We start from the raw sequence: 19,454 nt of genomic DNA, 5'->3' as shown, positions 1-19,454 counted from the left end.
TGTCAAATGCCTAGTGTTCTTTTTTACCGCTAATGACATCACTGGGGAGGAGAAGAAGAGGGTAATTCTGTTGTCCTCATGTAGGAGCAAAACATACGGGCTGATCCGTAGCCTTATGTCATCTAGTGCCCCAGACTCAAAGTCTTTCAAAAAGTTAATAAAAATTGCACAAAACCAACTGAGACCAAAACCCTCAGTTACTATGCAGCGCTTCAAGTTCAATTCAAGGAACAGGCCTCCAGAGGAGACAATAGCTGACTACGTAATCGTTTTAAAGTCATTAACAGAGCATTGTGAATTTGGAACATCCATTAGTGATATGTTGAGAGACCGGCTAATATGCGGGATTGGAGATGACACTATCCAAAGGCGTTTGCTAGCCAAACCTAGTCTAGACTTCAATAAGGCATTAGAATTAGCTACAGTGATGGAGAGTGCTGTTAGAAATTCCGAGGTTATAAAAGAGACACAAAATGGCGCCGTCCATCTGGTCAAGCGGGACAATCTGTCAACAGAAGATGCAAAAACTTTGGACTCCACGGAAAGGCGGGAAATGCTCTCTAGGTCTAGACCATTGAAAAATGGTCTGCAGTGAAAACCCACAAAATTAATGAGAGAAATACATCCTGGCCTCCAGTGAGTGAATAACAACTCAAACAAGTCGAGTGTTTTTTCTGCCACCACTATGGCCACATAAGGCGGCACTGCAGAGAAAGGTTAAAACAACACGATAAAGGCAGAAGGAAAACTCGTGAAATTTGCCTCATGGAAGAGCCAGAAGAAATATAATGAGGCATCCATTCGTTATATAACCTCAAAGTGGGTGGAACCGAGCCAATCCAAGTAGTCATCATAGTTAACAGCCGACCCATTAAGATGGAAGTTGATACAGGAGCGTTGATGTCCGTCATTGGAGAGCATACATTTAGATATCTGAGTAAAGGAATCCATCCTTTGAAGTTAGAACTTTTGGACACAAAGCTGAGAACATACACGGGCGAAGAAATAAATGTGACAGGGGAATGTCAAGTCAAGGTGCAGTACAAGGAACAGTGCAAAATTACCCCTATTTGTAATGTTAGGCAGGGGATCGAGTCACCTCGGAAGTAACTGGTAGGGAGAGATAAATCTCGAGAGCCCAGTAAATTCCCAATTCAAAACCAGAAGTGTTGCAGCAAGAAAAAATGAGTACCCAAAGACCCAACGGGAGAAGCCCATAGTAGTGTTACACTAGGACAGAGTTCAAGCTGATGTCAGCATCCTTCGAGAGGAAATGGAAAATCTATTTAAAGGACTTTCGTGTGCTACAAAATTCAATCAGCTCCCAAATTGTGCCACTGAAAAGATATGAAAAAGAAAAGGAAGGGTTAAGGCTGTCTCTGGCTGAGTTAAGGAATGAGTTCGCTGAGAAGGGGCAACAGTATGCGATTTTCCAGGAAATTATAAATGAGAATAGGAAATAATTGGAAGAGCTGAAGCAGCAGTTGTGTAAAAGCCCTGAAGTTTTAAAGCTGGATGACCCTGAATTCTCAGAAGAGCTGTTGGAAAACCCAAATACTGATTTCATTCATGTTCAGCTCGCGCCTGAGTCTAGTCCAGCCAACGGCGAAATTAAAGAGAAGACAGAGATATGGGTCAGTGCTACTGAGAAAAGGACACATAGGAAGAAAAAGAGAAATTATTGACAGTCCTCGGAAAGAAAAGCAAAAAGATTTTTTTTCCCCTTTTCCCCTTTCTCCTCACACATCATGTAGCTCATCATTGTTATGCTTTGTGCTTGTTGCCCTTTATCTGTTTCAGCTTGGAGGGGAGGGGTAGCAGGAATGAATGTGACTGCACCCGGAAGATGGTGAAATCATCCACTGAGGGACATAGAGGGCAACTGCCCCTGAAAAGGAGGTCTCGGAAGCACCAACCGATGTTGTTGGGCTACGAAGTTCAAACCGTGTAGGAAGGCCTCCTGAGAGACTTGACCTGTAATTAGTTATTGTGTAAATAGTTAATATGTTTTAAGCTTGTTAGCTGTAGTTTTAAATTAAGAGGGAGAGATGTGGTAAAGTGAGGTACCCTGTCTTTTTAAGAGAATGCAAGTGTCCTGATCATGTGACAGCACTGATGAATGACAGTACAGCGCGGGCAACTAGGAACTGAGTGTCTAGTTCTGGAGGTTTCTGAGTGAGCACATATGATCTGGTGCTCTGCCCTATGTCTCAATAAACCTCAATATAAATAAATCTCAATAAAATAAAAATAAATGTTTACTCTTACATCAGTCTCTCCCCTTTAAACAGTGCAGGCTAGTTTTGCACAGTGCAGGCTAGTTCTAAACAGTACAGTTAGCTTTGCACAGTGCAGGCTAGCTTTACACTGTGCTGGCTAGCTTTAAACAGTGCAGGCTAGTTTTGCACAGCGCAGGCTAGTTTTAAACAGTGCCGGCTAGCTTTACACTGTGCTGGCTAGCTTTAAGTGGTGCTAGCCAGTTATAATTTTGCCCCCTCCACCTGCTGATATGTGCAGCCAATGAACTGTGCCTTCAACACTGATTGGATCAAGAGACTGGAAATAAGCAGGCAGCATGAAGTTTGTGTACAGCCTGGATTGCAATCATCGGACATGGATTAATTATACATCACAAGCCCCATAATTGTTATTGTGGGCTATCACATTTAGCCCCCAAGGGGGTGAAATTGATCTTTGCTGGCAGTGCAGAACGGGCAATAACCTTTTTGAAGTTCATTGAACTTCAGTGGAAAAGAAATCCAAACCAAGTGACCGATTCTATATTGGCCATTTTGCCGATTGGCTGAAGTCCAATTTCATCCCCTTGATGTCTTATACTACTACACCAATAGATGGCAATGTCGCTTCACACACACTCCATTCTCACTGGAAGATTTACATGATTTGCATAGAGAAGATGAACAGAATTTTGCATACTGTAGTTCTAAACATTGCACCTTAGCAGAATAGTAGCAATTGTAACCAATACCCTTTTAGCTCCATGTTAGATATAATTCTTTCAAAAATCATGTCACAAATAGAAAAGCAAAATGTTGCAGATGCTGGAAGTCGGAAATAAAAACAGAAAATGCTGGGAATGCTCAACAGGTCAGGCGACATCTGTGGAGAGAGAAAAACAGAATTAACATTTCAGCTTGCTGACCTTTTATCAGAACTGGGAGAAGTTAGAAATGTAATAGGCTTTGAGCAGGTGAAGAGGGGAGGGTGAGAAGAATAATAAAAATGAAGGTCTGTGATGGAGTGGAGTGCAGGAGAGATTGAATGGCAGATGGGTTGGTGGTGCAAGGCCGAAGGGAGTGATAATGAGACAAGAAACAAAAGATCGCAATCTCTGCTCCAGCTAGTTTCCTTTATCTTTGCAGGTTTTGGCTTTACTCTTGCCTTTCTCTTGTTTTTGCTTTTGGACAGCAGTTGTTCACCATTCTGCAACATGCACCTCCTCTAGGCACATCTTTTGCTTCCTTACTTGTCCCATTACCACTCCGTGATTTGCAAATACACAGTTAGCATCTTGTTGTGGGCCAGGAGGAGCAGGAAAGCATTTTCAAGCCTCATAAAGAAGCTTTGGACCCCCCCTGCTCATACCCTATTTTGTCCAGAGCCCCATCTTCACTACTCAGCCCACTGCCGGGGATCGAACCCACATGACCCTAGCTTCTGCCATTGAATTCCTGTTCCTGCCCACTGGCCAAGTAGTGAATTTGGCCTTGTTCATGTAGGAATTGGAGAACATTTATATTAATTGGAAAGGGGGGTGGTGGGCTGTGGGGTGCATGTACTTGAGGCTATGGAATGAGTAATAAAAGAATGGAATAGTTATTTTCTCAATACAAAATCCATTGATAGCTTTTGAAAGATAATTGGATAAATATTTGATGAAGATAAATTTACAAAAATATGAAAAATGGGACTAAGTGGGTATCTCTTTTAGATAGTCAGCACTGGTGTGTTGGACTAAATGGCCTCCTCTTGTACTGTTAAAATTGTATAAGGGATGAACTTATCCCATTGCTTTTGGTGGTTTCCTTAGTTTGCATGGCTCTCCTGGCACGGTTATGGTCGATGAGTGTGAGAACTCTTGTGAAAATTCAGCTCCTGTCAATTCATTTGAATCCCAATGACCATGATGACATCTCACTGAAGTGACTTGATGTTTATTTTTGCCACACAGTAATGCACTCTAACATTTTTAGAATTAATTCTTGAGATGTAGATACCACTGGAAAGGCTGCCATTTGCTGCCCATTCCTTGTTACCCTGAGAAGGTAATGGCTGATCTTCTTGAACTGTTGCGGTTCGTATGGTGAAGCTGCATGCAGAATTTTCATACAACTTGGGAGGCAGTGGCACTGGAGTGCGAACGCAGCCCAGGAGAGGTCAGCCACCTACTGCCAAAAGAGGATGAATGATCTCATCTGTTCCGCCAGGATAAGTAAACCATCTCATCATTCTCAAGTCACATGTTCACCAGTCCATCATGCATCCACAGAGATAAAAACAAAAAATGCTGGAAAAACTCGGCAGGTGTGGCAGCATCTGTGGAGAGCGAAACAGAGCTAACGTTTTGAGTCCGTATGACTCTTCTTCAAAGTGGGGATCCATAGGGATCTGACTCACTCCCAATTCAATGGACATCAGCACCCACTCTCTCACACACACCCTCACATCTCCATCTGGCCCCATCCCCTCTGCTCGTTTTGTCCTCATTCCATCCATGGCTCCACTGGCCACCCAAAAATGTCAGCCATCCTTCTCAACTGCTCTGCCATGTATCGTGCTTACACCCTCTCCATTTGTCTTTATGCAGGTCAAGATCACACACAGTAAGAGGGAGAGGTCCCAGACCAGGGGTGGTGTGGCAGATATCAATGGCATGAGCAACTTTGAAAACAGAGCCATCGCGCTGGCCGGAGACGATGTTGACAGTTCCTGCGGGAATGGTGAGGTCAGTGGCAAGCACCCACGTGAAGATCCTGCACCAGATCATCCCTCCGCCAATGCCACTCTGCCAACGCTACTCTGAGTCCACTGTTCTGTGAGTTACATGGCTGCCATGTAATAATAATCTCCCAGGCATATCTGTCATAAGCCCAGCACTCCCAGGCAACCGGGACCCTGGCCCCAGCACCAAGAGTAATTCGGCTGAGGACCCTGAGGACAGCATCATAGAAAACATGTCACAGCACTCACCCACACCCCCCACCAGCCCAGCAATACACACCTCAGTGGCACGTAGATGTACAGCATGCTCGGGATCACAATCTAGTGATCATAGCACACAACCTGGTCCACAGCAGACGGAGGCAGAGACATCTAATTTCACCAACACTTGGAGGACTGCTGGAGGCAAGGAATCTGCTGAGTCCGAGTCAGATGATGAGCCTCTGGACTTGGTCTTCAATCAGTTGCTGGAGCTGCAAAGGCAATCACAGGAACACCAGGAAGGGATGTCAGCTGCATTCTTCAGATTGCAACAGACAATGGAGGAGTCCGTCCGCCCTTGATCTGAGGTGATTATGCCAATGCACCAAGGTCAAAACTTGCAGGATGGCAACCGCCATAGAGACCTTGGTTCAGGACATCGATGCTGTAATGCTGTGTGTGTGGAGCTCCATCGCTGAGGCCATAGCTGGCCTCCGACAGCGTCAATGTGAAAGGGGTCCAACTTCACTCCAGCTTACCCTTCTCCTCAAGGACTCAGCCAAGGGCCCTCGGGCACCCATAGGGAGGAGGTCCAGCAGCTGGATACCCCAGGGCCATCCACCCAGGTGACTCTGTGAATGTCCGGCTGGTCCAAAACCCCTCTTCCTATGACCCCATTAGCTCCAGCTCCAAAGGCCGAGGAGGGTGCCACTGCCACACAGCAGGACACCCTAAACAGGCCGGGGCCTTTCAGGTCAGCAGGCGGTCTCTACTTCCACTGTGGATGTCGGGTTGAACCAAAGGTTAAGAAAACTAAGGGCAGATTTTTTCGCTCGTTGGGTGGGTGTGTGCCTGACATGAATGAGCATAAAATGACACGCAACGATGTCAGGTGGGTGTCCTGATTCATCGTGCACTCGCACAATATTTTGCTCGATGGCTGCCCGCCATTCATTAAGAGGCCAGTTAAGAGCCTTGACAACCCAATTGATGACGATTTAACATTGCCCGGGCAAAACAGGCAGGTAGGCAGCCCACAATTTGCAAAATCTCATTCTCAGGTGGGATAAGAAGAGTCAGCCACATTGTCAATGTGAGTAATGGGGAATTTTGGAGCTAAGTTGCTGCTGGTGGCATATTGGTACTTGTCAGCTGAAAGTCTGATTGGGTCTTCATTCCTAGCATTTCCACCCGTCATTTCAATGCTCGTTGGTGTCTCCCAAGCTCCCTGAGGATTTGGACCATGTGGACCCTTCCAGGTATCAAACAGCCTTCCCTTACCCTGGTAATGGGGATTGTGGTCTCTGCTGGAGGTACCTCCTCTGAGGAGGAAGAGAGGGGCAGAAGGGAGAGGAGGCCACATGTCCCAATGCGGTCAGCATCCCAACCCCTCCTGCCCGCCCCCGCCTAGCCCACCCGACGAGGGCACCATTCTGCCCTAAGAGAAACTATGAAATATTAGGAGCAGAGTGGTGGCATGGGTGTTCGCAGGATGTATATAATGTGCGCAATAGTTAATAGAATATGGGCCATTGCACATTTCCTCTTGTGTTTGCCCCTTTTTTATTAAGAGCTGTGCTGCAGTCCCTCAGGTGACACACCACCGTCCCCCCCTCTGCCCCCACTTACTGTGGATGTCGTGGTCAGGGCATTGGTTTGTGTAATCTGGTTACATGCTACCACAATGTTTGGCCGTTTTCATCTCATTTCCAACAGCAGTGATGTGGCATTCGGCATGTTATCTGTTCTTGCAGAAGGCACATCATTCAGATGCTTTTCAGGGCCATCTCCTGCTCAGTGTTGTCTGTGTGACACAGAGGCAGAGGTGTTCTCCCATGTGGCATGCGTACTTGAAATGTGAAAGTGTCGTGTGGAAGAACAGAAGTGTTAACGCATGGAGGAGGCTGAAAAGTCCTCGAAATCCATGCACTCTGTCATCTGCCAGGGCTTCCACGCTGTGACCCCATACTGTAAGGGACTGTGCGTTTCTGTCTGGCGCACTTGCAACTTCCTGACTGGATCTAATAAGCTGAGCAATATGTGTGAGCACCTTTCCAACATAAGTGTACGAGAGTCTGGCCCTCTCAGCCAAACAAGTGTCCTTGCACTCGAACCTACAGCCCTGAGCATCTGTAACCGTGGAGGTGTGTGTGTTGTGTCCACACAGCTATTGTTTCAATGTATGGATGCAGCACTGTGCACCCCCTCACCCGATCCACTGGCCGCGGTCACTAATGCTGGGAATGGTCACACATGGTGGGCCATGAATCTGTTGAACATGATCGGGAGCAGCCAGTCATGCCTTCAGGCAATGTTGATGGGAGAAGTGAGGCATGATGAATATAAAACTGAAGCATCAGTGTGCTCCATATTGGAAACTAGGTGTCATCCTGAGGACTTCATGGTGTCAGAGATCCTTCAAATCGCCAGGGCCAGCATTGCCCATGAGGACACAATGCGTGAAAGAGGTGGCAGGCAGGCAATTGATTGAATGTCACCAGCCTCAGGTGGTCCACATCTATAGTAAGCTGAGAAGACATGAAGGCCACCATCCCTGAGTGAGAGTACTGGACGTCAATGGGATTGAGAAAAAGGTGACACAAAGGACTGACTCATGTACCTGGATTGAGACCTGTCAAACCTTCTCGGCTGCCTTGGCCCCAGTCTCACTCATAGGTTGCACCATCGACATAGCTCAATGTGCAGTGGCGTTGCTGGATATAGATCGCCTCAAGGAGCGCAGTCCGATTGAAGGCTGCCACCTATGAGGCCATTCACGATAGTGGATCAGCCCCTGCATCATGTAGGCTGCTGTCACGAATGGAATGCTGCAGAGATCCTTGACGATTCAGCACCTTCAGACCTTTTCTGACAGGACGTCCTCCTCCAGACAACGCCTCATCTAATGCTCCTAAGGCTTCATCAATGTTCAGAGGATAATGCTAAGGGGAGTCTGCTAGGGAACGACAGACTCTCATTTTGAAGTGCAGAGTTGAAACGGTAGGAATTGCAATTCTTCACTTCATGTTGGCCCCTCATGCAGGTCACTTTTCCACAGGATTCTCACTCCATCTCGTCCTCTTCCTCCTGCAACCTTGCCCTCCCTTGCACGCCTCCCTTGTCTGGCCTGGGCTATGGACTCTTCATTTGCAGCGTTGGCTTCCTCGAACTCATCGCTGTCACCCACTTCGAGCTCCTCCTCACTGGAAGAGATGTGCAGCTTCTCCATCTCATCATCAGGCAAGTCCCCCCTACTTTGCAATGCCAGGTTGTGTAGCGCACAGCAAGATACGATGATCCGTGACATCCTGTGGGGAGTGTACTGGAGTGCTCCGCCAGATCTGAGCAGGCATTGGAATCACATCTTCAGCGTCCCTACGGAGTCCTCCACCAATGTCCAGGTAGTGGCATGAGCCTCATTGTACCTTCCTCTGCAGGAGTCCGAGGCTGTGTGGATCCTCGGAGATCTCCGGAATCTGCGGTATCAATGACAAACACAGGGGAGTCAGAACTCGTCTGCAATACTAACCTTTGTGTCAATGACTCGTGAACGACTATGTGTTAATGGCCCTGGTTCCTGTGTTGCCAAACACTCTCCATATAAACCATCTACAATGCGGGGAACGTATCCAGGTGATTCCCCCTCCTGCAAATCATGAACTACTGAGATGAGACTGCTTTGTCCAGGTGCCTGGATGTGCTGTTTTCAGCCCAGGGACTGGAATCCTCACACACAGCACTGTAAGACTACAATGTTTGGAGTATACAGGAGCATCAATATCTACACAGGCCATGCAAGATGTCAAGGGTGGCCTGAGGCTTGTCTTCTTGGAACTGTCTAGCGCCAATAATGCAACACGCCTCAAAATCTTGTCTGGTGCTTAAGTGCATCTAACTTCATCATCGCTGTGGGGAAAAGTCATGCTGCAAGCAAGGGGTTAAACACAGGAGATCAATTCGTGCCAGTTTGCACGATTAATGCCACATGAATGAACATCGTTGCCTCAGTTTGCTGATTTCTGTGCAATGCCATTGAGAGACTGCTAACATCCCTCAGCTGTGCCTGTCTGCTCATGTGGGAATGCACAGTTCCATTGGGTGGCCCTTTAATCACACCCCCTCCCCCGCCCTCCCCGCCCAACTCATCGCAGTCAGCAGAGCCCCCAGCAGCAGGGCTTGGTCTCATGATATTTTCATGATGGTAGCAAGATGGTGGTGGTGAGCTCTCACTGTCAGACCAGCTTGGACCCTCCCTGTGTGAGTGTGGAAACCATCTCAATCCTCATCGCCGCAGAAGTGAACGTTAAAGATTACCCTCCCTCATAGACCTCTCACTCCTCCCCCTGTATCCCTTGATCCCGTTGTTCTTGTGGTGCATGTCCGTTAGTTAGGCCATGAACATTCTGAGGTGGAGGGGTCTATGCCCTGTGTCCACCTCAGTCCTCAACATTGTGAGGCCACTTGCACAGTTAAACATGTAAACGCCACCCCACCCACCAGACACCCTGGCATACTCTCCCCCTTTACCAAGCTAGCCCTTGCCCCGCAGCCTCTGAACTTGCCAGAGGCCACTCCCCCCCTTCACCAAGCCAGCCCTCGTCCTGGAGCCTTCAAACTTGCCCAAGGCAAATTCTTGCCTTCGTCAAGCCGGCCATCGCCCTGCAGCACTGAGAATACAGCCCCACCTTACCGCTGGTCTGCTGGGATCGGACTTTTGAGATAGCTCCCCATGAAACTGATGTGGAATTGCCAACGAAGCCTGACACTGAATCACGTGAGGGCTGCCCAAGGCAAGGTAGGCGAACGATCTTTGAATTGAGGAGAGAAGTGTAGGTTGCCAGGTACTCGTCGCTTATGTACCGTTGCGAAACACATCGGCACGCAAGCCTCATGATCCACGTGGGGTGATGACTCCAGCAAGCAGGAATTATAATTAGATCCCAGTGAATGGAAATGATGATCCTGACGTTCAGGAGCAGGAAACACAACCTGCCATCGGCAGTAGGAGCAAACTGTTTTTATGACGACGTAAAACCGAGTTTTGCAATCTCGCAAGATTTTCCGCTTCTGACCGCAAACCCGGAAAATCCCGACCCCGGTCCTTATTACATTGTTGTTTCTGGGACCTTGCTGCGTGCATACTGGTTGAAAAATTGACTGCTGTATCCCCTACATTACGACAATGACTACAGTTCAAAAATACTTAATTAGCTGTAAAGTACTTTGAGGCGTCCAGAGGCACTATATAAATTCAAGTTTTTTCTTTCTCCCCCTTTTTCTATTTGTCCGGGCCTCAGGATTACATGTTCAGTAACATAACCGCTACATTACCGCACATGTCATTCAACCTCAGCACCAAACTAATCAAAAAGGTTTTGTAAAAGCCTGCAAATACACAGTTTAGCATCTATATAGGGAAAAGATAGATTATGATATTTCGGGTGTGAACCCTTCGTCAGATCATAAATTCCTGTATTTACAGTCTTTTTTTATTTACACTTTTATTTAAAGACTACCCTGTTGAATCGAGAAGCAGTCTTCTGGCCAAGTGCTGAATGAAATTTTTTGTTTCAGTTTACAAGAGTAACTTGTATTATCAACCCTGTATAATCTTTGAGTGTCACAGCACTTTATTTTCTGAATCATCTCTATAATTTATAGTGACCTTAAGACTATTTCCCTGAATGGGGCCCTGTACTTCAGTTGTTTTTTATGAGGCACAGTGGTTTACTTTGGATCCGCACTCACTGAAGTCAGCAAATGTTTTCACACATGAAAATTAATCCAACAGATGTTGACTATGTTGATAACAGTCAATGGTTCAGTTGTGATGAGAACGTCCTGTGATGTAGGAATCAAAAGTATTTTTGGTGCAGTTAAAAGATGAGATTTAAAAGCTGAATTTTTTTTAAAGAAGAGGTCAGCAAATTCTCAAGTTCATTTATAGTTGAATCAGCTGCATTAATGGAGACGGTAACATTGTGGTAATGCTACTGGACGAGTGATCCAGAGGCCTGTGCTAATGCTCAGGGGACATGAGTACAAATCCCAAGACAGGGGCTGAGGGAAATTTAAATTCAACCAATGAATACATCTGGAATAAGAAGCTACTTATTAATAAACGATGATCATGAAACCACACCGGATTGTAGTAAAACTCATCAGGTTCACTAATGCCCTTTAGAGAAGGAAACAGCCATTCTGGCCTACATATGATTTCAAACCTATAACAAAGTGCTTGAATTTTAACTGCTCTCTGAAATGGCCTCAGTTGTATCAAACTACTAGGGAAAGGTTGAACGAGAATAAAACCGGATGGACCACAGGGCATCGACCTAGGCATAGAATTATATTCCATCACAATCCATAACATCATGGTCCAGCATATCCCCCACTCTACCATTACCATCAAGCCAGGGGTTCAATCCTGATTCAATGAGGAGTGTAGAAGAAGAATGTAGAAGGAGCAGCACCAGACGTATCTAAAAATGAGGTGACAATGTGGTGAAGCTACAACATAGAACTAAGCAGAAACAGCTTGTAATAGACAGAGCTAAGAAATCCCACAACCAATGGATTAGGTCGCACTCTGCAATCTTGTTACACCCAGTCGTGAATGGCGGTGGACAATTAAACAACTCGCTGGAGGAGGAGCCTCCACAGACATTCCCATCCTCAATGATGGGGGAGCCCAGCATATCAGTGTAAAAGACGAGGCTGAAGCATTTGCAACCATCTTCAACCAGAAATGCTGAGTGGATGATCCATCTTAGCCTTCTCTTGAGGATCCTAGAATCACAGGTGCAAGTATTCAGCCAATTTGATTCCCTTCATGTGATACCAAGAAATGGCTGTAGGCACCAGATATAGCAAAGGCTATGGGGCCTGTTGGCATTGGGCTTATCTACCAGGTTCTAGTGGAAAGCTTGTGAGGGAAATAAACATGTTTATGTGCCACAAAACCACATTATCAACATAGTCAGTAACTGATAACTTACTTAGGCTATTATCTCCCATGAAATAAAACAAATTAATAGTCTCAGTTGAAACCAAATAAAGGATATGGCATGTGGATTGGTGCTCATACTGGTCAAATCCAGAGGGAGGTGATAGTGTTGGGTAGTGTCCTCTGCATACCGACATGAACAATATGCTTACCAGTGGATATGGTGTTGTATTATGATTTTGTATGGCTCAAAGGGGTATTGAAGGTATTGGCTGTAAGATATAAGGACCACCTACTCCAAACATAACTATACCTGGGGTCCAGTTAGGTACTACCTCCAGCTCAGTCTTTTGTGATTGTACTAAGAAGGCTCCGGTTTTTCACATCTGTCTCCAATAACAGCTCAGTCCTAGTAGAAGTTAAGCTTTTGAGTGGATAAAACTTCTCCGCAGAGCTCTTTTTAAGTGGTACAGAATTCCCGGGGCAGGATCTTCTGGTCGGCGTGCAGGTGCAGGCCCTGCACACCAGCGCATAAAATGATGCACGCCCGTCGTCACCGCGCGTCATTCCGATCTTCAGTTCAGCGGGTGCGCACCGGAGACGGCTGCGTGCCCCCTGAACTGTCAAAGGCCTATTAAGGCCATTAATCAACTAATTGAATTACTTGTCAGGGCTGCCCGTCTAACCTTAAGGTTGTCGGGCAGGCGAAGAGCCCAGGCGGCCTTTGCATTTTTCATGGAGCCTCATCCACGGGTGGAATGAGGTTTCATGAAGGGTTTATTAATTTAATAAAATGTTTCATGTAAATTCAGAAACATGTCCCAACTCACGTGACAATGTCTAAATAATTTTATTTTTTTATTTTTCACATCTTTATGACTTTTCTTAATCTCCCTGAGGCAGCCCCGTGCGAAAGAACGCAGGCCCTGACTCTACCTTCTCCGCCCGCCCGCCTACACAGGTAGCGCTGAGCGCTTCTGGGTGCGTGTCACGCTGGGTGGGCCTTATTTGGCCCGCCCATGTAAAATGGTGGCATGTAGCTGATCGCAGGTGGCGATTGGCTGCGCGCCTGCTCCAGCCCAGCCCGCCAGATGGGGAGAAAATTCTCCCCCTGGACATGTTTTTTCAGCCTTTGTGCAAAGCAGCAGGTTCAAAATATGAGGTGGATTTGTGGCAAAAAAGAGGAAAGAGAAATGTGGCTTTGTCACTATCAGGTGTCAGCCTTAGCATGGAGAAAGCATTCCCACCTCTAAGCCAGAAGGTTGAGAGTTCAAGCCCCACTTCAGCGGCTTGTGTACATAACCTACGCTGACATTCCAGTCAGGTAATGAGGATCCATTGCACTGTTGGAAGTGCCACATTTTACATGACACATTAAATTGTGTCAGCTCTCTCAGGTAGAATTAAAGGACCCCATCCCATGGCACTATTCAAATAAGAGCAGAGTGCTCTCCTGGCATCCGGGTCAACATTTATCTCTCAACCAAAATCACTTGGTCATTATTATCTCACTGTTGGCTGTGGCAATTGCTGTGCATAAATTGGCTGCAGTACTTCCTAATTTACAAAAGCAGCTATACTACAAAATTGCCAAAAAACTGTTGTGGATGTCCTGAGGTTGTGAAAGATGCTATCAATATGCAAGTTTGTACCTTATTTATTTATTCCTGTCTGTCTGTCTTGTAAATGTTTAAAAATCCCATGGTAAACAGACAGAGCACATGTAATAGAAACTCATTTATGGTCTCTCATTTAGTAATCTCATGTCCAATTATCAGGAAGGAGGTAGTAGGAGGGACAGTTAGTGGTGCTGCTCAAAGACCAAGCTATTAATTACATCTGTTAGATTCATGACCCATATTTCATTTGTTTCTTCATTGTATGTCATTAAGACATAGCAAGCCAGAAACAGATGTTCAGCAGAAACAGACTTTAAACCAGTAAAAATAACATTGGGTATAAAATACAGCAATTAGATATACATAGTTGTTTTAGAATTATAGGATGTCTGGGACAGAATAGAGTTGGATATGTTTATGTGAAACTCTTCGATACAAAAAATCATGAATTTCCATTGTGTTGTATTTTCACTTGTATTGAATTTCACCTCTTAATCAAAACAGGCTGTTTACTTTGTATGCACTGTAATTAACACAGGAACATAAGAACATAAGAAATAGGAGCAGGAGAAGAATACTGCCCGTCGAGCCTGCTCTGCCATTCAATATGATCATCGCTGATCATGGGCTTCAACTCCACTTACTTGCCTGATCCCCATATCCCTTGATTCCCTGAGGACCAAAATCTGTCTATCTCAGCCTTAAATATATTCAGTGATGGACCATCAACAATCCTTGGGGTAGAGAATTCTAAAGATTCACAATCCTTTGAGTGAAGAAGTTTATCCTCATTTCAGCCCTAAATAATCGGCCTCTTATCCTGAAGCTGTGCCCCATTTGTTCTAGATTCTCCAGCCAGGGGAAGCAAAATTTCAACATCTACCCTATCAAGACCCTTCATAATCCTGAATGTTTCAATGAGATCACCTCTTATTCTTCTAAACTTTAGAGGATATTGACCCAATTTACTCAGCATCTCATCACAAGACAGCCCTTTCATCCCAGGAACCAATCCAGTGAACCTTCATTGTACTGCCTCCAATGCAATTATATCCTTCCTTAAAAATGAAACCAAAATTGCATATGGTATTTCAGATATGGCCTCACCAAAGCCCCATACAATTGTAGCAAGACTTCTTTATCCCCTTGCAATAAAGGACAACATTGCATTTGCTTTCCTTACCTGCATGCTAAATTTTTGAGTTCCTTCCACGAATACACCCAAGTCTCATTGAACATCAACATTTACAAGTTTCATGTCTTTTAAAAAACACTCTGCTTTCTATTCTTAAGGTTAAAGTGAATAACCTCACACTGCCCCACATTATACTCCATATACTAGTTTGTTGCCAACTCAATTAACCTGTCTATATCTCTTTGCATCCTCATGTGTGTCCTCCTCACAGCTTGTATTCCCACCTAGCTTTGTATTGTCAGCAAACTTACATATGTTACTTTCTGTCTCTTTGTCTAAGTCATTAATATAGATTGTAAATAGCTGAGGCCCCAGAACTGATCCTTGCAGCAATCCACTAGTCACAGACTGCCAATCTGAAAATGTCCTATTTATTTATTTATTTAAAAAATTCATTTATGGGATGTGGGCATCGCTGACTGGGCCAGCATTTATTGCCCATCCCTAATTGCCCTTGAGAAGGTGGTGGTGAGCTGTCTTCTTAAACCGCTGCAGTCCATGTGGTGTAGGTACACCCACTGTGCTGTTAGGAAGGGAGTTCCAGGATTTTGACCCAGCGATAGTGAAGGAACGGCGATATATTTTCAAGTCAGGATGGTGAGTGACTTGGAGGGGAACTTCTAGGTGGTGGTGTTCCCTTCTATCTGCTGCCCTTGTCCTTCTAGATGGTAGTGGTCATGGGTTTGGAAGATGCTGTCAAAGGAGCCTTGGTGAGTTACAGTGGTGCATCCTGTAAATGGTACACACTGCTGCCACAGTACACCAGTGGTGGAGGGAGTGAATTTGTGGGTGGGGTGCCAATCAAGAGGGCTGCTTTGTCCTGGATGGTGGCAAGCTTCTTGAGTGTTGTTGGAGTGCAGCAAATCACTGCCTTTCTAAGTGCATTGTTTTCCTTAATGATGAATTCCAGCAATTTTTTGATGACTGTCGTCAGGCTAATGGTCCGTAGTTCCCTGTTTTCTCCCTCCCTCCTTTCTTGAATAGCAGTGTTACATTTGCTAACTTCCAATCTGCTGGGAGCGTTCCATACCCCAAGGAATTTTAGGAAATCATCACCAACACATCCATTTTCTCAGCAGCTAACTCTTTTAAAATCCTAGGATGTAGGCCATCAGGTCCTGAGCATTTGTTGTATTTTAGTCCCTTGAGTTTGTCCAGTACTTTCTCTCTGCTGATATTAATTACCTTAATTTCCTCACTCTTATTAGCTCCTAGGTTACCATCTATTTCTGGTATGTAACTTATTTCTTCTATTGTGAAGACAGAAAATATTTGTTCAATGTCTGCCATTTCCTCATTTTCCAAAATAACTTTTCCTGTCCCTGCTTCTAAGGGACCAACCTTTATTTTAGATAATCTCTTTCTTTTTATATACTTGTAAAAGCTCTTACAATCTGTTTTATATGCCTGGTTAGTTTACTCTTATATTCTGTTTTTCTCTTGTTATCAACCTTTTGGCCCTTGCTGGTTTCTAAAACACTCCCAATCCTCAGACTTATTGCTATTCTTTGCAACATTATATGCCTCTTCTTTCAATCTAATACTATGCTTAACCTCCTTAGAAAACCCCGGATGGCTCTTTCTCATTAAATTTTTGTTTTACAATGGATTGTAATTTTCTTGAAAGTTTTGAATTGTTTCTTTAAATGCTTCCCACTGTTTATTTATCGCCATATGATTTAGTCTATTACCCAACTAATCTTAGCCAGCTCTCCAATTGGCTTTGTTTAAGTTAAAATTCTTCTTTGTGATTGTGATCATTGATCTTATTGTTGATGCTCTGTGCATTCAGTTAAAGTGAGTTCAATTTTTTTTTGATTAATTATTCCCTGCATGGACTTACCCTATGATGCACTATTACTGTTAAACTCTCTGTCCCTTCCTGTCTCACTCAATTTGTCTTTACCCATATCAATATACTTTTCTATTGCCTCAACTTTTATTTTTGGATTTATAAATGGCCCTTTGCCCAAACTCTTCTCTGTTAGTCTAGAGCCATTTTCCTTACTCTGACCATATTTGCTGATGCTGTCTTATATTTGTACTCTGTCCCATCCTGTCAGACTCTGGTTACCATTATCTGTGTCACTACCCTGGACTATTGCCTTGTCCTTTCTCTTTAATTTTCCAAATCTCCCCCATTACTATTTAGTTTAAAGCCCTCGCTACAATCCTAATTATATGCCTCACCAGAGCACTCATCCCCCAGTGGTACAGCTCCCCCTTTCCCCAGGACTAGTGCCAGTAATAATGCAGAGATTATTACCTATCTGATTCTGTTTTTTAATTTAGACCCTAGTTGCTCATACTCCCTCAGCAGAACATCTTTCTTAGCCTTATCTATGCCTTCGGTATCCATGTGCACCACAACAACTGGATCCTTCCCCTCCCAGTCCAACTTCCTTTCCAGCCCGGAGGAGATGCCCTTACCCTTGGGCCGGGCATGCAGCAGAGCCTTTGGAACTCATGCTGTTGGCTGCAGAGAACCATACCTATTCCCTTAACTATACAGTCCCCTGCCACAATTACATTCCTTTTCATTCCCTCCACTTGAATGACTCCCTTCTCCCCAGTGCCATGGTCAGTTTGCTTATCCTCCCTGAAGTCTCTGCTGTCATCCACACAAGAACCTCAAACCTATTACAGGGCCGGGCCTCCTTTATTGCTACTTTCTGGGTCACCATATCTGCCTCAGAAGTCACACCCCCCTATCCCTGACCATGGACTAAGTCTGAAGAGCCTAGTCTAAGGGATATGACTGCCTCCTGGAATAAGGTACCCAGGTAACTTTCTCCCTCCCTGATGCAGTGTTGTGTCCAAAGCTGGGACTCCAGCTTATCAACTCTGAGCCAAAGTTCCTCAAGCTGCAGCCACTTACTGCAGATGTGGTTGTCATGGATCACATCGGTGTTCACCAGCTCTCACATACTACAGCTGTAACACATCACCTGCCTTGGCACCTTTATTGTGTTTTATTTAACTAATTAGGTTTCAAGTTTAGAAATATCACTCAGCTGTTACCTGTAGTTATATTAAGTAGTTTAAATGGTTACGCTATAAATTTAATGTAATACTTAGATCTCCCCAGTAACGGTTTAAACAACTGCTCCCATTTAGAGGGATAAAATCTTAAAACTCACCAATCAATCATCTACCTGCTCACTTAACTAATGACTAATGCCTATGGACACTCACCAGCTACTGGAACCTGAGGAAAAGTTTAAAAGCATTTCCTCCTTCCACCTCTGCACCAAATTCCCAAGTTAGCATTTGCTCCTTGTCGCTCTCAGGCCTTGTCGCCTCCACTTGGTGTTCCACTCTCGTTGTAAGGGAAGATGCAAAGTCCAATTTTATGGAGATTATTTTGTATTTTCTGTGAAAATTTTTATTAATTTACTTTAATTTAAAGGAAACAAGCCATTGAATGATGGTTTCAGAAAAAAAAAAACCCATTCGCCAATTTGAAACCCTGGGTAAAATTTTTAGCTCAGCAGGTGGGCACGTGCCAGACCCAACTGAGTGTAAAATGACGTGCAATGACATCGGACGAGTGTCCCGATGTCATCGCGCACTCGTGCAATGCGCCAGAGTTGGCAGCGCGTCCGCCGACAATTACAAGGCCTATTAAGGCCATTAAAAAGTTAATTAAAAGAAAATTTTCACTCCCTGTCCAACCTTACAGTTGGCGAGCAGGCGTAAAGGCCAAGCAGCCTTTGCACTTTTTTGGAAACCTCATCCATGGATGGACTGAGGTTCCCAAAAGCAAATAAAAATAAAATAAAAACTATTTTTTCATTAATAACATGTCCCTGCTCATGTGACAGAGTCACATGAGCAGGGACATGTTTTATAACATTTATAAAATCTTTGATTTTTTTTGAAATCTGTTCATCTCCCTGAGGCAGCTCTACTTGCACTCCCCACCCCCCCACCCACCTTCACACAGGCAGTGCTGATCGCTGAAGCTCGTGTTTCATGCTGGGCAGGCCTTAATTGGACCACCAGCGTGAAATCGCAGTCCACCCCCGGTCGTGGGTGATGGTTGGCTTCCTGCCCGCCCCAACGAGCCCATCCGACATGGATGAAATTCTGCCCCATGTAATTTCTCTGTCCACTGCTTGCAGAACAGATACTGTACTCTGTTTTGGGAGCCAAAAGTATCTCTTTTACTTTGGAAATCTTATTTGAAAACTTTCTTTCTCAAAAACAATTAAAAGCTTAAGACTAGTACAATACTTAAACATTTTAAGGATTGACAAAGGATCAAATTCATTCAAACTTTAGAAATGTTCTTTTTATCCCTTCCTCCCCTTTGCCATTATTTTCTTGCTTTCTATCAACAGTAACAACTTGCATTTATATAGCATCTTTTAACATAGTAAAATGCCCGATGGCACCTCATTAGAGGGCTCTCAAGCAGAATTTGACACCGCTTCATATTAGGACAAGTGACCAAATACTTCATTAAAGAGGGAGAATTTAAGTGTCTTAAAACAAGAGAGAGAAGTAGAGAGGTGGACAGGTTAAAAGG

The 19,454-nt window shown here is 44.7% G+C and overlaps 1 protein-coding gene across 1 annotated transcript in view; it reads left to right on the top strand.

Moving 5' to 3' along the window:
- Positions 1–19,454, top strand: part of LOC144691420 (paladin-like) — a 144,798-nt gene that overhangs the window by 114,765 nt on the left and 10,579 nt on the right. Inside the window, exon 17 of the mRNA XM_078559507.1 lies at positions 6,962–6,990. Coding sequence (XP_078415633.1) covers positions 6,962–6,990 — 29 coding nt within the window. The remainder of the gene's footprint in view (positions 1–6,961; positions 6,991–19,454) is intronic.

This window comes from Cetorhinus maximus, chromosome 2 (genome assembly GCF_964194155.1).
Source record: "Cetorhinus maximus chromosome 2, sCetMax3.hap1.1, whole genome shotgun sequence".
In the NCBI taxonomy this organism is placed as follows: Eukaryota; Metazoa; Chordata; class Chondrichthyes; order Lamniformes; family Cetorhinidae; genus Cetorhinus; species Cetorhinus maximus.
The sequence above is the reverse complement of the archived record's forward strand: the minus strand, read 5'-3'. Positions and strand labels throughout refer to the sequence as shown.